Here is a 25,098-nt window from a genome sequence, read left to right on the forward strand (position 1 = left end):
AGAGAGAGAGAGAGAGAGAGAACTGAAACAAACATAAGAATAAAGAGAGAAAATCCTGAGGCCAGAGCACGGGCTAATCCATCATTAGCATTTAAAAAAAAAAAAGAGATTGAGAGAGAGAGAAAAAGAGGGAAACTTTCAGTCATTTATAGCATCAGACATTTACATGCTCCAGTGCTATTCACTATGCAAACACCATCGTGAAATATTCACTCACAAATGTAAACACATGCGATGCCACCCCTTAAAGCTACGGAAATTACCTTTAAGCTTTTGTAATTTACGGATGATTGTAATGACACATATGTGAGAATTGTCCCTTGTCATGGTAGATGGCAGATTTAATTAGACTCAAATGAAATCAAGGCTGTGAGGGATGATGTACAGTGCATTTACTAGGCTGTACTGTTGTGTTACTTGGAAATGAGTCATTGAAAATATGGATTTCCAGAAAATTCCAGCGGACAAAAACCATGAAAAACATGGGTTGTGAAAATTGGTTGGACCTTGGACTAGATGCCTATCAATTTATCATTTTTGCGGATCAATCAACATCGTTAACAGCTTTTGGAATTATAATATTTGGAAAAATTAATTCTACACTTCTTTTTTTCTGTTGGCAGCCCTACTGGAGGGTGGTAGGGTACAACTGCAAGTTAAAAACAATCCCTGACTCCTCGTGGGTGTTTGCTGATTTATTCACAAATCAGACATTGCTTCTTCTCTCATGAACTCTTGTGAACGCGAGTGGTAGGGTGGATTTTCAGTGAATAACGAATTTAATTTGAGTCAGTCGCTTACCCAAAGCTATCGTATGGATTCAGAAGAAATTTGGAACCACTTTTACAATAATATTTTTTGGTGCTTTTGCATTCTTTTTGAAGCTTGAAAGCCCCAGTCTTCATTCATTGTAAGTGCATTGCAAAGAGGGACCAGTATACTCTTTAAAATTTATTTTCTGTTTGATGGAAGAAAGTTAAACAGATTTGAAAAAAACATGGTCAGTAAATGTTGACAACATTTTTATTTTTGGGTGAACTATCCCTTTAAGACAGTACAAACCATTAAAGGGATAGTTCAAACAAAAAAAGGAAAATTCTCTCATCATGTACTCACCCTCATTCCATCCTCGGTGTATGACTTTCTTCTGCAGAAAAAAATTAGATTTTCAGAACAAATATCTCAGCTCTGTTGGTCTATTCAATTCAAGTGAATTGTGGCCAAAACCAAAAGAATAAATAAATCATACTTAAACAACAGCCCAGTAGGTGGCGATATACACAAAGAATGCAAATCGGCAAAAAACAGCAGAACTCAGTCCTCTCGTGAACATGCATAGGAGGGCAGGTGAAAGTGCAGATTTAAAGTAAAAAAGGACTTTAATATTGATCTGTTTCTCCTCCACACATATCATATCTCTACAGAAGACATAGATTTAACCACTGGAGTCTGGATTACTTTTATGCTGCCTTTGTGCTTTTTGGACATTCAAAGTTCTGGCCACCATTTACTTGGACTGTATGTACCTATAGAGCTAAGATATTTAAAAAAATCTTTGTTTGTGTTCAGCAGAAGAAAGTCATATACATCTGGGATGCATTACCACCGCTCCCTATACGCACTACGGGGGTACCATCTTACCCAAGGGGGGCACCAGAAACTCCACCAGCTGCCCTTACTTGCACGTTATATGTTATTCAAGGACCTGGTAGCAGTCGCGGAACACAGACGACCGCCTCACAATCGCAAATGCAATTTTTGCACTGTGCCTCGCACAATCTCCAAACCCCCCTCTTTTCTGACGATCCCGGTCCCCTGCATAGGGCACCAATTTGGCCAGCGGCGGCTCTGCTGGGATGACATGAGGGTGAGTAAATGAGTAAAAAAAAAATATATATTTTTTAGATAAACTATTCCTTTAAACAGACTGTACTGCTATCCCTCATCTTCGGTCACTAGTTTTCGTTTAATTTAAAATACAAAACCAATATGATGTCTACCCTAACAAAGATCCATTAGACTGGTATTCTTGTTTTATGAGGTCTTGGCATGCTTCAGCAAAAATCCTCCTAAATGGTTCTTTACAGATTTTTTTTCTTATTTACTATAAGGTTCTTTTCTTATTATCAGAAAAAAAAAAAAAAAAAAAAAGAGTGGTAAAATGCACCCATGAATCAGTTTTAAATCGGTGGTGAGTGTGCATTTCTTTTTTGAGTACCTCTTCATCTCTTAGGAAACTACGGATTATCTAAATCTCATTTCTCAATTCTTTTTTTATGAATCTGCGTTCAACATCTTCATAGTACATAATGCAAGAGAAAATTAAAGCTTGATATTTCATAACCAATCAGAACACAGCCCTGTTCAATTACAGCTGTAAAGTCCTTTAAAACACATCAAGAGGAATCCATGCTGTGTTCATGAGCTGTGTGTTTGTGCTGCTCAAAGTCATGAATGAACACACACACACACACACACACACACACACACACACACACTGATGTTTGGGCCTTGGGCCTCTGTTGAGATGATCAGATGGAAAGGGAAAGAGTTATTTCATATTGAGCTGGAGAGTGATGTTGATGTGTCTGACATTTAATAGTGTCTTTGAAGCTCTGATGCTGTTACAATATAGTCACTGAACGTCACTGAGCTGAACACAGCACCAAGCATAAGAATGGTCCAGCAAACTTTCATTAACAGAATATTTCAGGTTATTTGAAATTTAAGGTCTACCACACATAATAATTTAGACAAGGATTCTTATTTTTGTTAAAGCACATATGAATTTTTCAGCAAAACAAAGCTTATTCCTCGAGCTGTGAAGTTGTTTAAATTGCCTTCTTGAGGTGGGACTATGTGGATTAACTTCTGGTCATAAATTACCAATGTAATTTTTGTGCTAGAGTACTGTTTATATATACTGCCTATTATTTTTTGTAATAAAGCATATGCAACAACAGTGTAACACCTATATGGAGAATTTACTTGGTGTTGCATATAAAATGAGGGACCAGAGAAACTTCTACGTTTCAGTGAGTCATGTGTATTATCCACAGGGTTGGGAGGGTTACTTTTGAAATGTATTCCACTACAGATTACAAAATACATGCTGTAAAATGTAATTTGTAACATATTTCGTTAGATTACTCAAGGTCAGTAACGTTTTCTAAATACTTTGGATAACTTCTTCAGCACTGGTAGATTTTTTCACTTGTTTTGACTATAAAAACTCTGCCAGTACAGTAAGACAAAAACACGTTAAAAATACATTCTCAGAAAAACCTAAATATCTTATGCAGTGTTATTTCTAAAACAAGATCAATCAAATTTATCTTGTTTTAAGGATTTTTTTAAATGTTTACAGGAAAACAATACAAAAATTATCATGAATACGATTTTTGCCCTAATATCAAAGGTCTTACTAACATGAATTTTCCAACATGAATTTTCTTGATAAAAAAATATGATCATGCCTGGTAACACGTGCATGTAAAATGGCTAGAAGTAGCATTTTAGCTTAGCGTATAGCTGACAATTTACACAAGGTTTATTTCTATTTCTCCTGCTCCAAACTTGCTTCAAACTTACTTCTCTGTCTGCTCATATGAATGTAACACATCATAAGAAAGTGTTTCACTGCTGTTCAAATGCATAAAATATTAAATGAAACAAATGACAATAAAATGCAAAGTAATCCCTTAAGTAATCAATACTTTTTGAATGTAACTGTATTCTAATTACCAATTATTTAAATTGTTACTGTAGTGGAATACAGTTACTTATATTTTGTATTTTAAATACGTATTCCCGTTACATGTATTCCGTTACTCCCCAACCCTGATTAGCCATATATAAAGATGAGCAGTGTGATAAATAAACAGTGCAAACAAACGTAAACATACAAAGCATTTACTGTAAAGTCAATATGGATCTCAAATAGTCCACAGTCTTTCTCAAACAAGAGTCTTTGAAATAAGTAGCGCTTAGCTACAAATTGCTCAGTCTCTAGTGTGGTGAATGAGATAAAACTGTACTTAATTGTGTATTGTTGAATCCTTAGTAATCCAAGAGTAATCCACAATGCGATCGCTGTTTATTAACGATGATTGTAGATAGGAGATGGATGACTGAAGAATGAAGATTGATGGACGAAGATAGCAAATTGAAGAAAACTGATCCTTTTAGTCCTGAGGCCTATACTATGAAGCCGGTTTCAGTGGCTAGCCAGGTAAGTTTTAGATTAATTTGCCTAAACCCCACATTTTAGGTACCATGAAAGTTGGTTGGCTTTTAGCGGTGTTCATCTCCATAGTAATTTACGCTACATGGCTAACCTGCTCCATAGCAGGTTTCGTTCTGGATTACAGATCGCTAACAGATGCTGAACCAACCAGCTATGAGTAAAATGACATCTCTGATGCATCAAGTCACTCTCCCATGTCTCTTAAAGCACACTTTACAAATAAAATATTAGAAATCCACAAAATTGACTCTTCATGATAAATTATTTGAGAATCTAAATGTAGATTTTCAACAGAGAGTGTTGTATTTCATTTAAAATTTAATTGCTTTTAATTTACCCTCTTTAGCCATAGCAAAAAAAATCTTTGAAAATATAAACATACTATATTAGGCAATCTATAAAACAGCCAGTAAGATGGATTAATATGATACCTGCAAAAAAATAATCGTTTTTAAAATATTAAAAGCTCAAGATTGCTATGGAAAGGGGTGAATGCCACCCAAACCTCTTCTTTCTTTCATGGACTCGAGATGAACATACAGTATTTTACTTGAAGTTATAATAAGCAATAAGCAGTACACAAAATACATCTTTTATAAAAAGAACAAATACATATTATTGCATACCAATTTTTTTGCATACAGTATTCCAAGTACTCACTTTTTAATCAATAGTAGCCTTTTTATGCTTTTTATTTATTTTTATTTTTTTACTAAAGACAAAATGTACAAATAGTACTTCAACAAAGAGAATTAAAAATAAAAACACGGTTATTTTGTATAACCATATCAAATAACCATTCACAACATATTTGATAAATAACATGTGTAATTCATTCATTTACATGTTATTTTATTTCAAATAAAGTGGAAAGTTAAGGCATCACCTTATATATATATATATACACACACACATTTTAAATGAGATAGGACATCATACCTTGTATTTTAATTTTGTTCAAAAATCAAGAATCTGAAGGAAACAATCTAAATTAATTTATAATATTTTTAAGCAAATCCCATTTATGTTCAGATTCCAGACTTTTTCTCCATTTGATATATTTCCAAAATCGTTTCTCTCCATCTTTGAAATTGTGGGGGTTCTGGTTTAAGCCAATTTTTTGTAATCTGTTTCAAAGCTGCTATTCTGATTACCCTAAATATATTTTGTTCAGTTTTATTTCTTAAGGTCAATGGCATTTTACCCAAAATAAGCTGTTCTGGATGTATTTCTGTTGAGCAGTTAAATATTAAATTAACCTGTCTAAACCACTTCATCCCAATAAGTTGTCAATTTAGAGCACTCATATAGAATTTGACTGTAATGAGCATTTTTTCTCCACAGTTTCTCCCCTTTTACCATGCTATTGTATTTACTTTGAATAACAGGTGTTATTAAAAAAAAAAAAAAAAAAAAAAAAACATTATCTTCCAAGCATATTCCATCCTCTTTTAAATTCCTAAAATTCTTATTGGAATAGTTGTATTGTATCAATTATAAAATTTATTAATGGATGCATTTCCTTTTTTATTCCTTTTACTTTAAACTTCTGTTAATAAATATCTTCTTACCTGTAAATAATTAAATAAATGTGAATTTGGAAGCTCATAATTTTTGCTAGGTTTGAAAAGGTAGCCATTCCTTTATCAGCGAATAGTTGGTGATATCTTTTCAGACCTCTATCTGCCCAAAACTTAAATGTATTATCTAATCTATTTGGCATGAAATCAGGATCTTTTGTAATTTCTTGTTAACAATCTTTAATTTTACCATTTTTCTTTTTTTCTAACCAACTTCTAAATGTACTATTATTACAAATATTATCTATTGATTTAAATTTGTTGCTTTGTTTGGGTAGGAACAGGGATATACTAATTGGTTCCCCCATTTGATAAATTTCCATCTTCCTCCATTTCACTTTAGATTCTTTGTTCATCCAAATCAATATAGGTTGAATTTGGGCAGCTTTATAATAATTTATTAATTTTGCGAATTCTAGTCCTCCAAGCCTTTTTGACAACTTAAGAATTTTAAGACTTTAAGGTTTCCTATTATCCCATATACATTTACAAAGTAGCTTATTCCATTGTCTAAAATACTTTTGATATACTAACTGGTAGATTTTGAAAAAGGAAGATAAACTTAGGGAGAATATTCATCTTTATACTCTATTTGTTTTGAAATCAATAGTAGCTTACATTTATTTGTAATAGTTTTGAATGATATTCAATTCATGTGCACGAGTGCGTAATCTAATCTAAAAGTCAGAATCGAAGCCTGAGCTGACAGAGAAAGTTGATGAGCTGCATCATGGTACCAGTTAAACCTGAATGGACTGGTTTGAATCTGTCAACCTGAAACCAATCCTGAAACCCTGAGTTTATTCAGCAACCTTCATGGTACAGGCCTCTGGTCTTGATAATGGTTGTGCTGGTTTCTCACATATATATAAAAACCCTCTGCATAAAAACAAACGGATAATAAACATATGATCCATGCTAATGTGCTAATAAACCATATTTACAAACCTTGAATATATACAAAGAAAGAAGTTCCAAACAAGTTCCTCAAAACTGCATGAGCATGCAACATCAACGGTGAGAAAATGTCTCCATGTGCATAGAGTCTGACTCCCTACCTAGCTTTTTCTCTTCACCTTTTATAGGCTATCTGGTGGCTCATTAACTCTGGAGCGCCCCCTGGCGTTCAGGTTAAATATGACATATATGACATATATGGCATATATAGAAAGAGGCCTCTGGGACTCATGTGACAATGAAAATGTTAAACACCCCTCCCCTTGAAAAAAAAAAAGTCTGTTAAATGGTTCTGTAAAACTCCTTTAACTTTTCTACATAAGTGTCATTTTGGTCTGGGTTGTCAAGCATTACCATTTTGTAACTGACATTGTTAACCCTTTTCAGGACTTTAGCTGGACCTTGCCATTTAGGTGATAACTTGACCATGAAAGAGTCTGCAGTATGAGAGACTATGGAAATAGTGTAAGGAACATGGAAATAGAGACTCCAGCCACTATTGTTAAATGCATTTCAGGTGCCAGAGCGTCTGACATCAAATCAAATTTACAAGTGCTGGCTAATGCTAAACGTAGATTTTCTAAAATTGTTATTCATGTCGGCACTAATGATGTCCAGCTTCGTCAGTTGGAAATCACTAGAGATAATGTTAAAGAGGTGTGTCAATTTGCAAAAACGATGTCAGACACTGTAATATGCTCTGGCCCCCTCCCTGCTCGTTGTGGTGACGAGGTTTATAGTAGATTAGTGTCACTGAATGGCTGGATGTCTGAGTGGTGTCTGGAGAATAGAACAGGATTTATAGACAATTGGAAGAGTTTTGGGGTAGACCTGACCTGCTAAAGAGAGATGGACTCCATCCCTCCAGGGAAGGTGCTGATCTCCTCTCTAGTAATTTGGCTCATAGTCTTAATAATGATAGTATTTGACTAACTGGGGCCCAGGTCAGGAAGCAGACAAACTGAACGTCTGCTAGCTGCCTTGAGACATCACACAGGTCATATAAACTACAACACATAGAGACTGTATCATCTAGATATCACATAGAGACTGTGTCTGTTCCCCGAACTACCAAACACAAAACCCTCATTACATCATTTAGGACAAAAATTATTAAGGTCAAACTTGAACAAAACAAATAAATTAAAGATAAACACCATATAAAGATAGGGCTACTAAACATTAGATCTCTTTCTAACAAAGCACTAATTGTAAATTAAATTATTACAGATCATTGTTTAGATGTGCTCTGTTTGACAGAAACCTGGCTTAAACCGGATGAATATATTAGTTTAAATGAATCTACTCCCCCAGGTTATTGTTATAAACATGAGCTTCGTCTGAATGGTCGAGAAGGCGGTGTTGCTACAATTTACAGTGAAGTTTTTGGTGTTACTAAGAGGACAGGATATAAAGTTATGTCTTTTGAACTAATAATGCTTAATGCGACATCATCAGATATAGATATAAATAAAAAATCTCTGTCGTCTTTTACCCTTGCTACAGTATATAGATCACCCGGGCCTTATTCTGATTTCCTTGGTGAATTTGCAAATTATTTATCAGATCTTGTAGTTACTGTAGATAGAGCTTTAATTGTTGGTGACTTCAACATTCACATAGATAATGAAAATGACACATTGGGATTAGCATTTATCGATATTCTCAACTCTCTTGGAGTCAGACAAAATGTAACAGAACCAACTCATTGCCATAATCATGTGCTAGATTTAATTCTGTCATATGGAGCTGATGTTGATAATATAGAAATTCTTCCGCAGAGTGATGACATCTCAGATCATTACCTCGTCTCTTGTATGCTGCGATCAGCTAATGTTACTCAATCTACACCACACTATCGTTCAGGTAGAACTATTCTTTCGACCACTAAAGATAGCTTCACTAATAATCTTCCAGATCTATCTCAGACACTCAGTAAACCCCAAAGTCTAGAAGAACTTGATGAAATAACAGAAAATATAAATACAGTCATCTCTAGCCCTCTTGATATTGTCGCCCCCCTTCGATTAAAGAAAATTAAAGAAAAAAGCCCTGCACCATGGTACAATGATCACACTCATGCTTTCAAGAGAGCAGCTCGGAAAATGGAGCGCAAGTGGAAGAATACAAAATTAGAGGTATTTTGCGGTGCATGGAAGGATAGTGTCTGTAGCTACAGACAGGCACTAAATGCTGCCAGGTCAGCATATTTTAGCAAACTCATAGAAAATAACCACAACAATCCTAGGTGTTTATTCAGTACTGTGGCTAAATTGGTTAGGAATAAAGCCTCAACAGAACCAGATATTCCGTCGCAGCACAAGAGTAATGACTTCATGAATTTCTTTACTGATAAAATTGAAATAATCAGAAATAAAATTGGAATTATGCAATCATCTGTCACAGTACCTCAGAAAACAGTGTCTCATAATTTTCCTCACGTGCAACTTCAATCCTTCGCTGTCATATGTCATGAAGAGCTAACAAATCTTATCAAAACATCAAAAGCCACAACATGTTTGTTAGATCCAATACCAACCAAGCTCTTAAAAGAAGTATTCCCAGTAATCTCAGAACCTCTTCTTAATATTATTAACTCCTCGCTATCCTTAGGACATGTCTCAAGAAACTTTAAAATGGCAGTTATCAAACCACTTATTAAGAAGCCACAACTTGATCCTGGAGAACTGGCTGATTATAGACCGATTTCAAATCTCCCGTTTATGTCGAAAATACCAGAAAAGGTAGTATCCTCCCAACTATGTCCATTTCTACAGAGAAATAGTATATATGAACAATTTCAGTCAGGATTTAGGCCTCATCACAGTACAGAGACTGCACTTATCAGAGTTACAAATGACTTGCTCTTATCATCTGATAGCAGCTACATTTCACTTCTAGTGCTTTTAGATCTTAGTGCTACATTCGACACGATAGATCACAACATTCTCTTGAATAGGCTGGAGAATTATGTTGGTTGTTGCATTAGCATGGTTTAGGTCCTATTTAGCAGACTGCTACCACTTTGTCAATGTAAATGAAGAATTGTCAATCCAAACAAAAGTATGGAGAGCCACAGGGATCAGTTTTAGGGCCTCTGCTTTTCTACTTGTATATGCGTCCCCTGGGAGATATTATCAGGAATTGTGGAATAAGTTTCCACTGTTATGCCGATGATACCCAACTTTATATTTCTTCAAAACCTGATGAGATTTCACAATTCTCCAAATTAGCAGAGTGTATCAATTAAATAAAAGATTGGATGGCCAGAAATTTCCTTCTACTCAATTCCAACAAAACAGAGGTACTAATTATTGGACCAAAAACCTCTAAAAATAAGCCGCTAAAATATAATTTGACTCTCGATGGATGTACTGTTACATCATCTTCAACAGCGAAGAATTTAGGTGTTATATTTGATACAAATCTGTCCTTTGAAAATACAATTACCAGTGTTTGTAGAACAGCATTTTTCCACCTAAGAAATATTGCTAAATTACGGCACATGCTCTCTGTTGCTGATGCCGAAAAACTAATTCATGCGTTCATGACCTCAAGATTAGATTATTGTAATGCATTACTGGGAGGATGTCCAGCAAGATCAATAAATAAACTTCAATTGGTTCAAAATGCAGCTGCCAGAGTGCTGACGAGAACCAAGAAATATGATCATATTAGCCCCATTTTATCATCGTTACATTGGCTACCTGTTAAAATTCGTAGTAATTTTAAAATTCTGTTAACTACGTACAAAGCTTTGAATGGTCTAGCTCCACAATACTTAAGTGACCTTCTACCACGCTACATTCCATCACGTTCATTACGATCGCAAAATTCTGGCCAGTTAATAGTTCCTAAGATATAAAAATCCACAAAAGGAGGTAGATCCTTTTCATATTTGGCTCCTAAACTATGGAATAGTCTCCCTAACACTGTTCGAGATGCAGACACACTCACTCAGTTTAAGTCTAGACTAAAGACTCATCTATTTAGCCAGGCATACACCTAATTTATCCTTCAACTCACAATTAGGCTGCTTTAGTTAGGTCTGCTGGAACCAGAAACAGAATTAATAAATTGACCCTATGTAATTTATTAATTCACAATCCTGGTCTTTATATGGTGAAAAGTTAATGGTACATTTTGTCAGAGCTGTGGCGCAGCAGAGGTAGCTCTCCTTCGTCCTACATAATAAATGTGATGATTCATCAGTACATGCTATTTCAAAGAAAACGTTTGTCTTTGTACACTTTCATCAAAATAGTAATAATAACTTTAAAAGGTCCGCATCTCCTGTTGAAAAGAACAGCTTTAGACCACAGCATGAATTTATAGGTGGTGGATCAGCATAGCCATATTGTTCACCAGCAAAAAATACTGGTCAATAGACCTTATTCAAAGGCAGCAGCGCCATCTTTGATTTTTGACGGGAATGACAATGGGGCTGTGAGGGATAGACATACTGTCTCTTCAATGGGTTGTACAGCTGTTTAACCTCCTGAGGCCAGAGTGCGACTGCTGTGTGCATTTTCCATTTCTCTTTTTGTTTCGTAACTAGTAGCCCCTAATAAACATGCAAAGGTTGTCCTCATACGGGGACAGTGGGACTAAGTTGTGAAATTTTAAATAATACCAAGCTATTGAAAGTCAGCTTTTTAAAACAAAAAAAATCTAATTGTTTATTGTGTTTCCAGGATTGTTGGTTATTCATGTTTCTGAGAGGTTACAGACATTACAGCTGATTTTCTGTAAAGCTGCTTTGTAACAAAGTGTATTGGGAAAAGCACAAATACAAACTATACAAATAAAAATTATTTGACTTGATTTTACTTTTATGTTACAATGTTTTTTCTACTTTGGCAACCCAATCTCAATGTTATCTGTTTGCACAGTCAAACAAACTGATAGCCAGTTCTAAATCATTTTACCTATCAGAAATTAGCATAATTAATTCTGATTCAAAGTAATGGCCAGCATCATCCAATCACTGCCATCAATGTTAAAATAAAAGTTTGCATAATAAATTCTTAATCCATGTCCTGATTATCATAGTCCCATGTCTGCCAACCATGTTGAGTGGTCCAAACATAATCTGCAGCCTGAAACTGAACTTTTGACCAGATGTTAGGAATGAATGCACTTGGCTGCATAGGAAAGCTATAGGATGCTCCCTTGCTCCATATTTAGTTAATGACTTAATCTCCAGTGTGCTGTCTGTCTGCAATGGTCTCAGAACAGTTCGAAAAGCACTTTATTTTCACCCTAACTCCATATAAAGCCAATGAAAGCAAAAATTTTCAGCTTTTGGATGGACCAATTGATTCTCAATGTGATAATGCACAGTGAATATACAGTAGGATTTCTAAGGAAACATAGCCCTATAGTCCACATCCATGGTCACTGTGTTTAACAGCATGGCCAGTTCGCGATAAATCTATGAAATCTTCAAAATGGCATATAGGATGAAACTAGAGACTATATTCTTTTGACTCAAACAAGTTTCAATGTAAAAACTTTTAGGAATTGTTCACCCCATCATTTACTCACCCTCATGCCATCCCAGATGTGTATGACTTTCTTTCTTCAGCAGAAAACAAACAGAGATTTTTGGAAGAATATTTCAGCTCTGCAGGTCCATACAATGCAAGTAAATGGGTACCAAAATGCTGAAGCTCCAAAAGGCACATTTAGCCATCATAAAAGTAATCCATACGACTCCAGTGGATTAATTAATGTCTTCGGAAGCAAAACGCTAGGTGTGTGTAAGAAAAAGATACATTTGTAAAACGTTTTTAACGTCATGGTTACTGGTGTAACCTCCGTTCCCTGATGGAGGGAACGAGATGTTGGTGTCGATGTAGTGACACTAGGGGACACTAGGGGTCACTCTTGGGAGCCCGAGACACCTCTGGTCTTTGATAAAAGGCCAATGAAAATTGGCGAGTGGTATTTGCATGCCACTCCCCCGGACATACGGGTATAAAAGGAGCTGGTATGCTGAGGAGCCGATATAAGGTCCGGCCATTTCAGCGGGTAGTTCAGCGTTGTGGCAGGAGGGACCAACGTCTCGTTCCCTCCATCAAGGAACGGAGGTTACACCAGTAACCATGACGTTCCCTATCTGTCACTCACTCGACGTTGGTGTCGATGTAGTAACACTAGGGGTCCCTATACAAAATCCCACAAGGCTGAACTGTGTTACGTGAACTGGCGGTGTGTGGAGGGCAGTCTTGCTGTGTGCCTCATAGCCAGCACACCAGGTCGACACGTAACCTCCCCCAACACAGTTATGAGTGTCGAACGGCCCTTTTTGGGGACAAGTCGACTACCCAAAGATAGAGACAGGCTTAACCCAGTCGTGGCCTCTTTTCCCCTTCTCTTTTTCTACTCCCTAAAAAAGAAGGGGGATTATCCGACTGGGCCGCCAGGTCTAGTCGGGGGGTGTCCTTCCCAAGGGGAGGACACTGCGGAGACCACACCTCGCCCCAAGAGAGGGGGGATATTTAAGTGGAAGGATACATCACATGGTCTTTCCAACCCTGTGGAGAGCCTTCAAGGTAGATCCTGCCCAATGGGGGAGGAGTTACTACAACATGGAGACTGGGGCAGAGGGGCTCTGCCCAAGGAAGACGCAGTTTGCCAGCAGGGAAACGAATTAGCGGAAGATATAGATCGCATGGGGTTAGCCTTACAGGGAACCACCACATGCGGAGCACCTACCCCAGAACCGGGCTCTTAGTTAGCACGTGTACTGGGCCAGCAGCGAGTCTCTCCAAAAACTCGACTGCCACAGGGCTCGGAGGAAGTCAACCAGGGAACAAATTTTGTGTACACTACTGGGAATTAACAGCGCACGTCTTCAGCTCAAAAGGAGGTGGAAGGTGCTATGTGCAAGCGATACACCCCGCCAGCTATCCCGGGCTTATCCGCTTGTTGCGTGCCACTACACAGGACGAAACCGGTTCCACCTGGAGGTTGTAGAACCTTGCAAAGGTGTTGGGTGTTGCCCAGCCCACTGCTCTGCAAATGTCTGTTAGAGAGGCACCTCTGGCCAAGGCCCAAGAAGCCGCTACACCACGGGTAGAATGGGCTCGTAGCCCTACCGGGGACGGCATGTTTTTGGGCGAGATATGCCATAGTTATGGTGTCAACGAGCCAGTGGGCGATCCTCTGCTTGGAGACAGCGCTTCCTTTCCACTGTGCAAAAGCAGACAAAGAGCTGCTCAGAGATTCTAAAGCTCTGCGTGCGATTCAAATAGATGCATAAAGCACGCACCGGACACAGCGACGACAGGGCTGGGTCTGCCTCCTCCTGGGGCAGCACTTGCAGGTTCACCACCTAGTCCCTAAAGAGGTGGTGGGAACCTTGGGCACATAGCCCGGTCAGGGTCTCAGGATCACGTGAGAGTAACCTGGACCGAACTCCAGGCACGTTTCGCTGACAGAGAACGCTTGCAGGTCACCTACCCTCTTGATGGAAGTGAGCGCAGTCAGGAGGGCAGTCTTCAAGGAGAGTGCCTTATGCTCGGCTGACTGCAAAGGCTCAGAGGGGGCTCTCTGTAGACCCTGAAGCACTACAGAGGTCCGATGAGGGAACAAGACACGGCCTGGAGGGATTCAGCCTCCTGGCGCCTCATAGGAACCTGATGATCAGGTCGTGCTTCCCTAAGGACTTACCGTCGACTGCGTCGTGGTGTGCTGCTATGGCAGCAACATACACCATCAAGGTGGAAGGGGACAGCCTCCCTTCCAACCTCTCTTGCAGGAAGGAAAGCACTGATCTGACTGCGCATCTCTGGGGGTCTTCCCGACGGGAAGAACACCACTTAACGAACAGACGCCACTTAAAGGCATACAGGCGCCTCGTAGAGGGAGCCCTAGCCTGAGTGATCGTGTCTACCATCGCAGGTGGGAGACAGCTTAGGTCTTCCGCGTCCCGTCCAGGGGCCAGACATGGAGATTCCAGAGGTCTGGGAGCGGGTGCCGGATGGTGCCCCTTCCCTGAGAAAGAAGGTCCTTCCTCAGGGGAATTTGCCAGGGGGGAGCTGTCATGAGGAGCGTGAGGTCCAAGCACCACATCTGGGCAGCCAATAGGGTGCTACCAGGACGACCTGCTCCTCGTCCTCCCTGACCTTGCACAGGGTCTGTGCAAGCAGGCTCACTGGGGGAAACGCATATTTGCAAATGCCAGGGGGCCAGCTGTGTGCCAGCGCGTCTATGCCGAGGTGGGCAGTGGGGAGGATTCTTGGGAGGTGAACAGGTGCACCTGTGCCTGTCGAATCAACTCCAAATCAACTGGACCACCTGATGGTGGAGTCTCCACTCTCACTTGAGGGTAACCTGTTGTGACGGCGCGTCCACCGTAGTGTTGAGGTTGCCCGGGATGTGAGTGGCTTGCAGCGACTTAAGTTGCTGCTGACTCCAGAGGAGGAGACGGCGGGTGAGCTGTGACATACAACAAGAGCGCAAACCACCTTAGTGGTTGACATATGTTACTGTTGTCATGTTGTCTGTCTGAACTAACACGTGCTTGCCCTGGATCAACGGCCGAAACCTCCGCAGGGAGAGCAGAATTGCCAGTAACTCGAGGCAGTTGATGTGCCAATGCAGTCGCGGATCCGTCCAGAGGCCGGTGGCTGCGTGCCCATTGCAAACAGCACCCCAGCCCGTTTTGGAGGCGTTTGTCGTGACCACGACGCGCCTGGAGACCAGTTCTAGGGGAACACCTGCTCGTAGAAACGAGAGGTCGGTCCAAGGGCTGAATCGATGGTGACAGACCGACGTAATGGCCATGCGGTGTCCCGTGGCGCCATGCCCGTCTCGGGACTCGAGTCTGGAGCCAGTGCTGAAGCGGCCTCATATGCATCAACCCGAGCGGGGTGGCCACTGCCGAGGATGCCATATGCCCCAGGAGCCTCTGAAAAAGTTTCAGTGGAACCGCTGTTTTCTGTTTGAACGCCTTCTAACAGGCCAGCACCGACTGGGCGCGCTCGTTCGTAAGGCGCACCGTCAAGGAGATTGAGTCCAACTCCAAACCGAGAAAAGAGATGCTCTGAACCAGGAGGAGCTTGCTCTTTTCCCAGTTGACCCGAAGCCCTAGCCTAGAGGTGTGAGAGCACCAGGTCCCTGTGTGCGCACAACACGTCTCGAGAGTGAGCTAAGATTAGCCAGTCGTCGAGATAGTTGAGAATGCGAATGCCCACCTCCCTTAACGGGGCAAGGGCAGCCTCTGCGATCTTTGTAAAGATGCGAGGAGACAGGGACAGGCCAAAAGGGAGGGCTTTGTACTGATACGCCTGACCCTCGAACGCGAACCGCAGGAAGGGTCTGTGTCGAGGAAGGATCGAGACGTGAAAGTATGCATCCTTCAGGTCTACCGCCGCGAACCAATCTTGATGCCGGATGCTCGCTAGAATGCATCTTTGCGTCAGCATCTTGAACGGGAGTCTGTGTAAAGCCTGGTTCAGTACTCGCAGGTCCAAGATTGGCCGCAACCCACTGCCTTTTTTCGGTACGATGAAGTAGGGGCTGTAAAACCCTTTCTTCATCTCGGCTGGAGGGACAGGTTCTATTGCGTCCTTCCGTAGGAGGGTAGCGATCTCCGCACAAGGTAGCAGCGTTTTCGTCTTTCACCAAGGTGAAGTGGACACTGCTGAACCTGGGCGGATGCCCGGCGAAGTGAATCGCGCAGCCGAGTCGGACGGTCCGGACCAGCCCTCGTGACGGATTGGAATGCGCAAGCCATGCATCCAAGTTCCACGCAAGGGGGACCAAAGGGACAACGTCATCGGATGTACTGGCAGGTGGGGCCTCGTAGCGGGGCGGAGCTCGAGGTGCCACACCACGTCGTGGCCGTGCTGAGTCTAAGGACATCAAAGCACTTACCTGGCTCCTTGTGACCACCCCCGGAACAGCCTGGGACGGGGGAGGAAGAGGCCTGTCCTCGTGACCTGTGGAGACTGTCACATTGGGGGCGGATTTGTGCCACAGCTGGGCGCTCAGGGGCGGGAGACCGTGCCTCCTGTGACCTTGTCAGCTCTTCGTGCACTTCCGGAAGAAAGGAACGGGGGCAGGGTGTGGCTTTGAGCGGCACTGCGAGCCCAGGAACCAATCACCGAGCCACGAGGGTTCAGGGAAGAGCAGTGAGATCCACTCTAACCGACGCTCGCGGCTGCCCGGGAAAGCATGTCGTCATCACCGCGTCAACCTGTGACTGGGCGATCGACCCCAAAGGGAGGAGCCCAGCTGAGGCTTCCGACTGGACGAGCCCGCTCTCCGATGCTGAGCTCGAGAGCTCATCACTTTCGCGGGCTCCGAGTAAGAGGTCGAACTTGCCGTGAGACGAGCCGGCGGACTCACCCAGAAGCCCGATCGGGGCAGACGAGCGTGCTGGGGAATGGGAGGTCTGCGGGGGGGATACCCGGCAGAGGCGGTCCCATTGGGGTCCCCAAATCGCCCCCAGTGCTAGCCGCGCTGGCCTCAAACCCGTGGGAAAAAGGACCGAGGCGGGAGCCTCTGGGGTGGCTCGCTTTCTTATGAAGGCGAGCCGCGACCGCAACGTTGCCATGGACATATTCTCGTAATGAGAACATGACCATCCACGAACGCTGTCTCCGTGTGAGCAGTGCCCAGACATGAAAGAAAGTGATCGTGACCGTTAGAAGTCGAGAGATAACGAGCACAACCAGGAATAACACACAATCGGAAAAGCATCTTTAAAAAGACGCGTCTTTAAAAAGATGTTCTGTGTGTGCGCTCTTTTAGAGAAATATACTCTTTTAGAGGGGAAAAATGCTCTTTCAGAAAATATACTCTCTAGTTTTTCTGCCGAAGCGCCCAGGGGCGTTCTCTGCAGTGCACCAGTGCAGAGGAGGGAGAAGCCGCTGAAATGCTCCGTCAGATCCAGCAGAGGTGAATGAACAGTAGTATTCAGCTCAATGAGCATGACCGTTCGGCTCCGAAGAGAAAATCTGAATGAGTGGTTGCATACCAGCTCCTTTTATACCCGTATGTTCGGGGGAGTGGCATGCAAATACCACTCGCCAATTTTCATTGGCCTTTTATCAAAGACCAGAGGTGTCTCGGGCTCCCAAGAGTGACCCCCAGTGTCCCCTAGTGTCACTACATCGACACCAACGTCGAGTGAGTGACAGATAGGGAACTATAAATCTTTGCTTCCAGCAAGCTGTAGTTTGCACATTCACGAGGGTCGAAGTTATGGCCACTCTCACGTGACGTAAGAGCACAGTGTTGTTTACAACAGAGGAGGAGGAATGTTGTACAGAAGCTGAATTGTTTTGCTATAGATTTGTATTTGTATCTGTTCTTTTTCAAAATGGTACTTGTGTGTGCTTATCCAGGATGCCTCAGCCTACTAAAAAACCATTAGATTACGTCCGTGGGTATCATCGTATCATCACAGATTCCTTGTCAATGATCCTGAGTGACTGAAGCTATGGCTGCTCGCTGACTCAATTCACCCATTAAGTCACTCAAAATATTGAGGGTGTGCAGTTTTCCCCTGGCGATTTCAGACCAGCCAAGGGATATATTGACATGCCAACATGCTTACGTCACGCGAGAGGCAGTTTGAACTCCACCCTCGTGAACGTGCATACCACAGCTGGTCGGAAGTCAAGATTTATAGTAAAAAATCTGTAAATATTGATCTATTTCTTACACTCATCTAGCGTTTTGCTATTATGGACCTACAGAGCTGAAATATTCTTCTAAAATCTTCATTTGTGTTCTGCAGAAGAAAAAAAAAATCATAGACATCTGGGATGGCATGAAGGTGAGCAAATGATGAGGGAATTAAAATTTTTGGGTGAACTATTCCTTTAATGATGTTTCTTGCCAGATGTAGTTTTGTTGGCATTCCTCCCAAAGACAAACTCCGCTGAGATCGGCGCCATGTTTTTTTATCAAAAAGTTTAACTCTTTACTGACAGCTCAGTGTTTCCTTAACTGAGATCAGTCGGTTTAAATGAAATCAAATTATGCATAACGTTAAGTGAACACAAAACCCACAGTCCACGCATGAGGATGCAGAGTCACATAAGGTTAAAGTGTTTTTGGATCATTCCGCTTACAAATGAACATGAAAAAATATCTTTCCAAGAATTTTCAGTAGACAAAAATCTCCAGACAACATACCTTTTTGAAAATTAGATGTGATTTCAGAGCTTTTTGATAGCTTTATAAAGAGCATGTCATTAAAGAGACTGTACGTCTATCCCTTACAGCCACATTTTTATTGCAGTTAAAAATCAAAGATGGCGCTACTGTGAATTATGTCTATAAGCACGGTCTTTTTGGTGAAGCTGGTTGACCAAGAAGTTATTGATGGTTAAGTTAGTTAAGACACCTGGTGGGGACAACAGCAAACCAGCATTCCATGCAAGGGAAAAGCATCCAAAACACTATACGCTGGTCTTTTCAATACTGTTTTTTTTTTTTTTTTTCTTTTTTTTGCATTATGCTCTGAAACGTCTTTCCTTTTTCAGCTGTTGTCTATTTATTGACTTAGCAAATTTGTTTTCAGGTCTGGCACCATTCTGGTATGGAAACACCCACTTTAATGATTCTATCAATTCCTGATGGACACAGTCAAGTCTCACCCTACATTATTTTCTCATTGAATATCCTGTTTTATTAAATATGTTACATTATGGAAGTAAAATAGCCAGCGAATGCCATTTCATGCTAGCTTTAAGGCAAGGTACAGAATTTGTCCTCAAAAGACTCCCTCAAGTTCCCATCAGACTGAATATGATCTGTTCCTTTAGCCAACAATGAAAAAGGGATTCATATTATTAGATCATTTTCAAAGAACTTCTTGAGTTTCAATAATTGAGTAACACTTTTCCTGTGTTCTCATTATGCTACAGGAGAAAGCAGAAGTATCAGGAAATATATATATATATATATATATCTTTTTTTTTTTTCTCCTGAGGAACATCAGACTGCAGCTGAACTCATAACACTTCCCTGCACCTAATTATCTGGAGTACATGGTGGTCTTGGCTTTCGATTTTTGCTCTTTTTCCCAGTCAGTCCTTCACACACACATACATACACACACATTCTTTCTCGCTCTCTTAAACACCCACGCCCACACACACTCCCCCCCCCCCCCCCCCCCCCACACACACGCATTAGAGTATCACCTCTGACAGATGGGCTGGCACTGCTCTCTTCCCAACCTGTTCTCTTTTACAAATTGTATGTGTGTGTTTACACGTGTTCTCATTTGTGTGTGTGTGTGTGTGTGGTTTGGTGATTATGAATATGCCTACTTGTGCATAAGGGGAAAGCACACATACACACACTGACAGTACACACAAATGACCTTCACCATCAATACCGCATTAAATTAAACTTTAATATGTACAGACATATGGGCCGTGAACACGGTTTAGCATAGCAGTTTTCATTATGGTGTAAAATACTATTAGATGTTACACTTTAAATCGAGTAGCAGGCCCTCTGCGAGTAATGAGAATGAAAGAGAGATAGAAATTGGACATACCTGAGCCTCTCTTTGACACCACCTTCAGAGTCAGAGACACAGAGACACCGCAGAACAGAAACAGCACTAGGATGAGAGCTGTCATCTTCCTCTCCTGCCTGAAAAAGACACAGAGAGAGACTGCACGTCACACAGGCAACATACAGTACAACCACCACCATACCCATTTGCTTTTCCTCAAAGTACAGGATTTAAAAGTGAAGTGTGTCATTTTTTCGATGTTAAAATAATTTCTCCTGTCTCAGCTTTATATGCAGAAACAACCATAAGCAAGTAATTCTGAGGCACTATGAAAACATTGCTCTGTTTGATCCAAATCAAAATCTCCCAAACAGAATAGACATTCAGAACCCTAATGAAGGAATTAATCTGCTCCGGAGTGCAAGTCCACCTTCGGTATACTGTAAGGTAGGCACAAGAGTTTATTTTTTATAGATTTATTTTTGTTTATTTCCTTTTGCCGTGCAGGCTCGTTCTTTTTTTACATGACAGGGTAAAATAGCCCAACAGTTATTTTTTAAATAGCACAGTTTGTGTTATCCTGACTTCCTGTGTTAAGGTGGACCATTATGTTACATGTGCTAGCTGTCTCACTATTTTCTGTCAAAAATGTAATATGAAATACAGAGTCAAATGGACTAGCATCTGTGCTCCAGTTTAAAAAAGTGTTCTGGGCAATATGTTTGTTTGTTCTGCTTCATGGAGTTTTGACGGGTCTTTATGTTTTTTTTTAACGATTTGAAAATGGCATTCCAGCAATAATGTGTAGAGTCTGAAAAAACTGAATTTCTCTGAAATTGTTACTTTTTCTTTCTCTATACATTTGCATGTGTGAATCAAAGCAAAGAGAGATACAATCTTCAAGCGTTTCTTTCTTATTAAAGTATGACTACTTTCTATTTTATCTGATTTAGGTGCCTTCGCACGTAGCCACTCAATCACCTGAGTTCTGTTTAATATTTAAAATCTATTTTAATCTCTGTTTGCTGTCAGTGCACAACGTCTACACCTTTTCCACATCTGAAAGGTTATAGAAGCCTATTTTCAGAGGAAGCCAAACCATTTCCATAATAGAATAAGCACACTTATTTCTTTGTCTTCTCTCCATTCCTAAAGCTCTAATTTTTCAGTGATGTAGGACACACACGGTCACTGAAAAGAAATATTGACATTGGGAGTGTAACATTTTATGAGATTATTCTTCTGAAGCTCCTGGTATTATCTTATTAAGCCAAATAATTTGTGTATAAATCGTTTTATCACATAGATCGAAATAAGACTCCATTAAGGTTTAGAAAACACATGAAAGCAAATATCTATCTGTAACTCATTAGAGGCACCTTCATTTAAATCAAACAATTTAACAAAGAGGACATAAATAATAAAAAATGACATGACATAATGATTTACTCCAATTCATCTCTCTTCAAAGTGAAAGGACAAATTAGGAGAGTGATCAGAGAGACTAACAAAATATCTGAATTCTATGTACAAGCTTCTGAATTCCAGCGAACCCGCAACTGGCTGAAATATTCATCAATAAAGAGGCACAGACTTTAGTGCTTGAATTTAAATGCAAATGTACATGGTTGCCTGACAAACAACATGGACATGAACCTTTTTTTACCCTTTTATAGGGTTAAAATTTATTTGATTATGTACAGGAAAGTGTTAAGTGTTGTAACTGGTCACCATTTCATTTTTCACTATTTGAGTCACCTTTTAGCTTTTTTGCAGTTCATTTGAATGGCCCTGCAGTGTGACAAATACATTTTTCAAAGTAAAATTTTAAAATTATTTTAAATATTTATACAATATAGAGAAATAATTACACAAAATATGTTGTTTAGAATAGACTTAAATTATATATATACTGTATATATAATGTATATATAATGCTTATATATATATATATATATACAGGGTTGGGAGGGTTACTTTTGAAATGTATTCCACTACAGATTACAGAATACATGCTGTAAAATGTCATTTGTAACGAATTCCGTTAGATTACTCAAGGTCAGTATATATATATATACTGTTGTGTGTGATAATCCCAGGAGATCAGCAGTTACAGAAATATTCAAACCAGCCCATCTGGGACCAATAATCATGCCACGGTCCAAATCACTGAGATAAATTTTTTTCCAAAGTCTACGGTAACTTAGATAACCACTCTGTACAATTGTGGTAAGAAGAATAGCATCTCAGAATGCTCGAGTGGCAGCACGAGAGGGACCTACACAATATTAGGCAGGTGGTTTTAATATTGTGGCTGGTCGGTGTATATATATTGCATGTCACACTGCAGGACACTGCTGTCACTGCTTGACAGGTCATGTCAACTTCCCATAATTAGCTTCTGCTTACTGTTTTATTTAGGGACTCCAGTAGATAAGGCACCTTAACAACATTTCAGCTTGGTAATTCTGTTCACAACCCTGTCACCATGATTCCTCCATGATGCACTGCTACTGTCATGTTAATGTGGACCCCTAAATGGCTCCCTGCAGCTAAACGGGATTTGTGGAATTCCCAACAAGACTTTTATATGCTACACCGGATCAAATAACACCTATATACCCTGCCCCCAATCTTTTTAAAATAATTAATGTAAACTTAATAAGTGTGAGCAAACCCTTCCTCTTCAGCTGTAATTATCTTACAATAATATTCTACTGATGATGAATTGCATGCCAAATTCAGACACTGGAAGGTCTAAATGCCTTCAGGAACAGTAGCATCTGAAAGGTTAATAGACTTTATTTTGTGTGTGTGGGAGTGTTTGTGTGTCCACATGTGTGTGTGTTAAAGAGATAGAGGGACGAAAAGAGAGAGAGAGTACTCTTGTGATCTCTTTAAAGGGTTTATCATCCCTCTCCCACACATAATCTCAGGGTTCTCAAAAAGGAGAGAGAGAGAGAGAGGTAGAATACAGTATAAGGACTTCGAGCCACCAATTAATGTGTATGAGGTCACTTATTAAAGCTTGAACAAAGCCATGACACAAAATCAATTAATCTACAACATAATGTCAAGGTAAAGACATCAGTCAGAAATTGATTTGTACATTTTCTGATGAAAATGTGAGTTCCCTTGCAAAACTTGCTGCCACAGTGCTAGGGTGTTCTAGGTGGTTGCCAGGGTACTACTATGCATTTGTTCTGAATGATTTTTAGAGTGTTGGCATGTGCTTGCTAGGATGTTCTGGGTAGTTGCTGGGAGGTTGCTTACTACAAAAGTGCCTCTAAGTAAAACATACAATATTCTGTTTCCTAAATATGGCAGGGGTACCTTTAATGTTAATCTATGTTTATGTTTTATAGTACACCAGATGAAAATTGTCTGATAATTAAAAAAACTAATCAAATGATGGAGAGAAGCATTATATCCAGACATGCTTTCTAGTCAAGCAGACTTTTGGTACACTAACGAGATGATTTAGGTGTCTGACTGATGCTGTTCTGTCCTGGCGGATTGTGCCAGATCGCGGTGATCTTCTGCATCCTCCGCTATATAGCTTTCAGAACCGGCTCCCAAAACTGCACCATGCAAATTGCGTTCCAGACAGATCTCACATTGAAATGAGAAACAGCAGGCTGACATTTCTTTAGCTAAAATGGGTCTGTGCTCATCGATATTTGAGACACTGCCCCCTGTAGCCAAAGCGGTAAGTATTGTTGTGCATATGGGCACATGTGAGCTCCATTTTCGGGTGAAATATCCATGGAGGGGTGCCAAAAGTGAGTTGTTTTCAGCTGTACAAGCTGTAAAACAGTAAAGAGGAATGCATGCTTTATAAACACCACCCACCAACCCAAACCCCAAACTAGGGATGCTCTGATCAGGATTCTATAGCCAATACAATCACCGATCTTCTTGTCACCTGATCGTCCGATACCGATCATTTCACCTTTTATCAGTATCTCTGTTATAACTGGCTATATGTAAGCTTTCTGCACACTGTCCCTGTTAATTGAATTTTCCTCTTCCCAGTAATATCACTTTGCCTAGTTTTCTGACAAAAACAGTTTAAAAAGTTTAAAAGGCTTATTAAAAAAGCCTCTTTTTTTAACAAAATATTCTCTATATTTAGACATATAGCTCTATAAAAAAATGAAGCTTTGTGTCAAACTGAAGACAAACTTATAACCCATAGGAGCAATTAAACGTAATGTGACATTTTTGGTTATTGATTCATTGTCATTATTTCATATAATTATTATTATTCCTTATTTTATTTCTATTTTATTTTGCATTATATTTAATACATTATATTATGGTATCTTAATATTTTATAAAGAATTATTATATTTATAAATTCCTTCCATGCCTTTTCATTTAGTTGGATGATTGTATTAATAGTTAATTTTTCACTTAAACTTGAATGAGGGCAAGAGATGAAAGAAAGCGGAGAAAGAGCGCATGTTTCTGGACTCTACAGGTGCTACTATTGTTAATGCCATTTAATCAGGAGATATTTAATCATGGTGTTTGAATTACACCACATCTTGTAACTCGCATTATTACTGAGAAGCCTATGGCTGGCGGAGACTAAGAAGCTGCCGGTATGAACCACAATAAGCTTGCACTGTTTTCCCTTTGCCTTGTCACGTGTGAAACGCCACATTAACAATACAGTACACAAACTTTTCATATTCGTCTTACCTCTCCCACTACATCGTTCTTAACTGCTGAATCAAGTTTGTTGTCTTACAACACTACTGTATGCCAGTATTCCCCACACTCCGTAATGCCATGACAGTGTTGCTGAAGTCTTAAAG

The 25,098-nt window shown here is 40.2% G+C and overlaps 1 protein-coding gene across 4 annotated transcripts in view; it reads right to left on the reverse strand.

The window, feature by feature from the left end:
- Positions 1-25,098, reverse strand: part of LOC127447984 (interleukin-1 receptor accessory protein-like 1-A) — a 152,640-nt gene that overhangs the window by 106,533 nt on the left and 21,009 nt on the right. For all 4 annotated transcript variants that reach the window (XM_051710265.1, XM_051710263.1, XM_051710264.1 and 1 more), the window contains exon 2: positions 20,315-20,412. In XM_051710265.1, coding sequence (XP_051566225.1) covers positions 20,315-20,399 — 85 coding nt within the window. In that variant the 5' untranslated portion in view covers positions 20,400-20,412. The remainder of the gene's footprint in view (positions 1-20,314; positions 20,413-25,098) is intronic.

Source organism: Myxocyprinus asiaticus, chromosome 11 (genome assembly GCF_019703515.2).
Source record: "Myxocyprinus asiaticus isolate MX2 ecotype Aquarium Trade chromosome 11, UBuf_Myxa_2, whole genome shotgun sequence".
In the NCBI taxonomy this organism is placed as follows: domain Eukaryota; kingdom Metazoa; phylum Chordata; class Actinopteri; order Cypriniformes; family Catostomidae; genus Myxocyprinus; species Myxocyprinus asiaticus.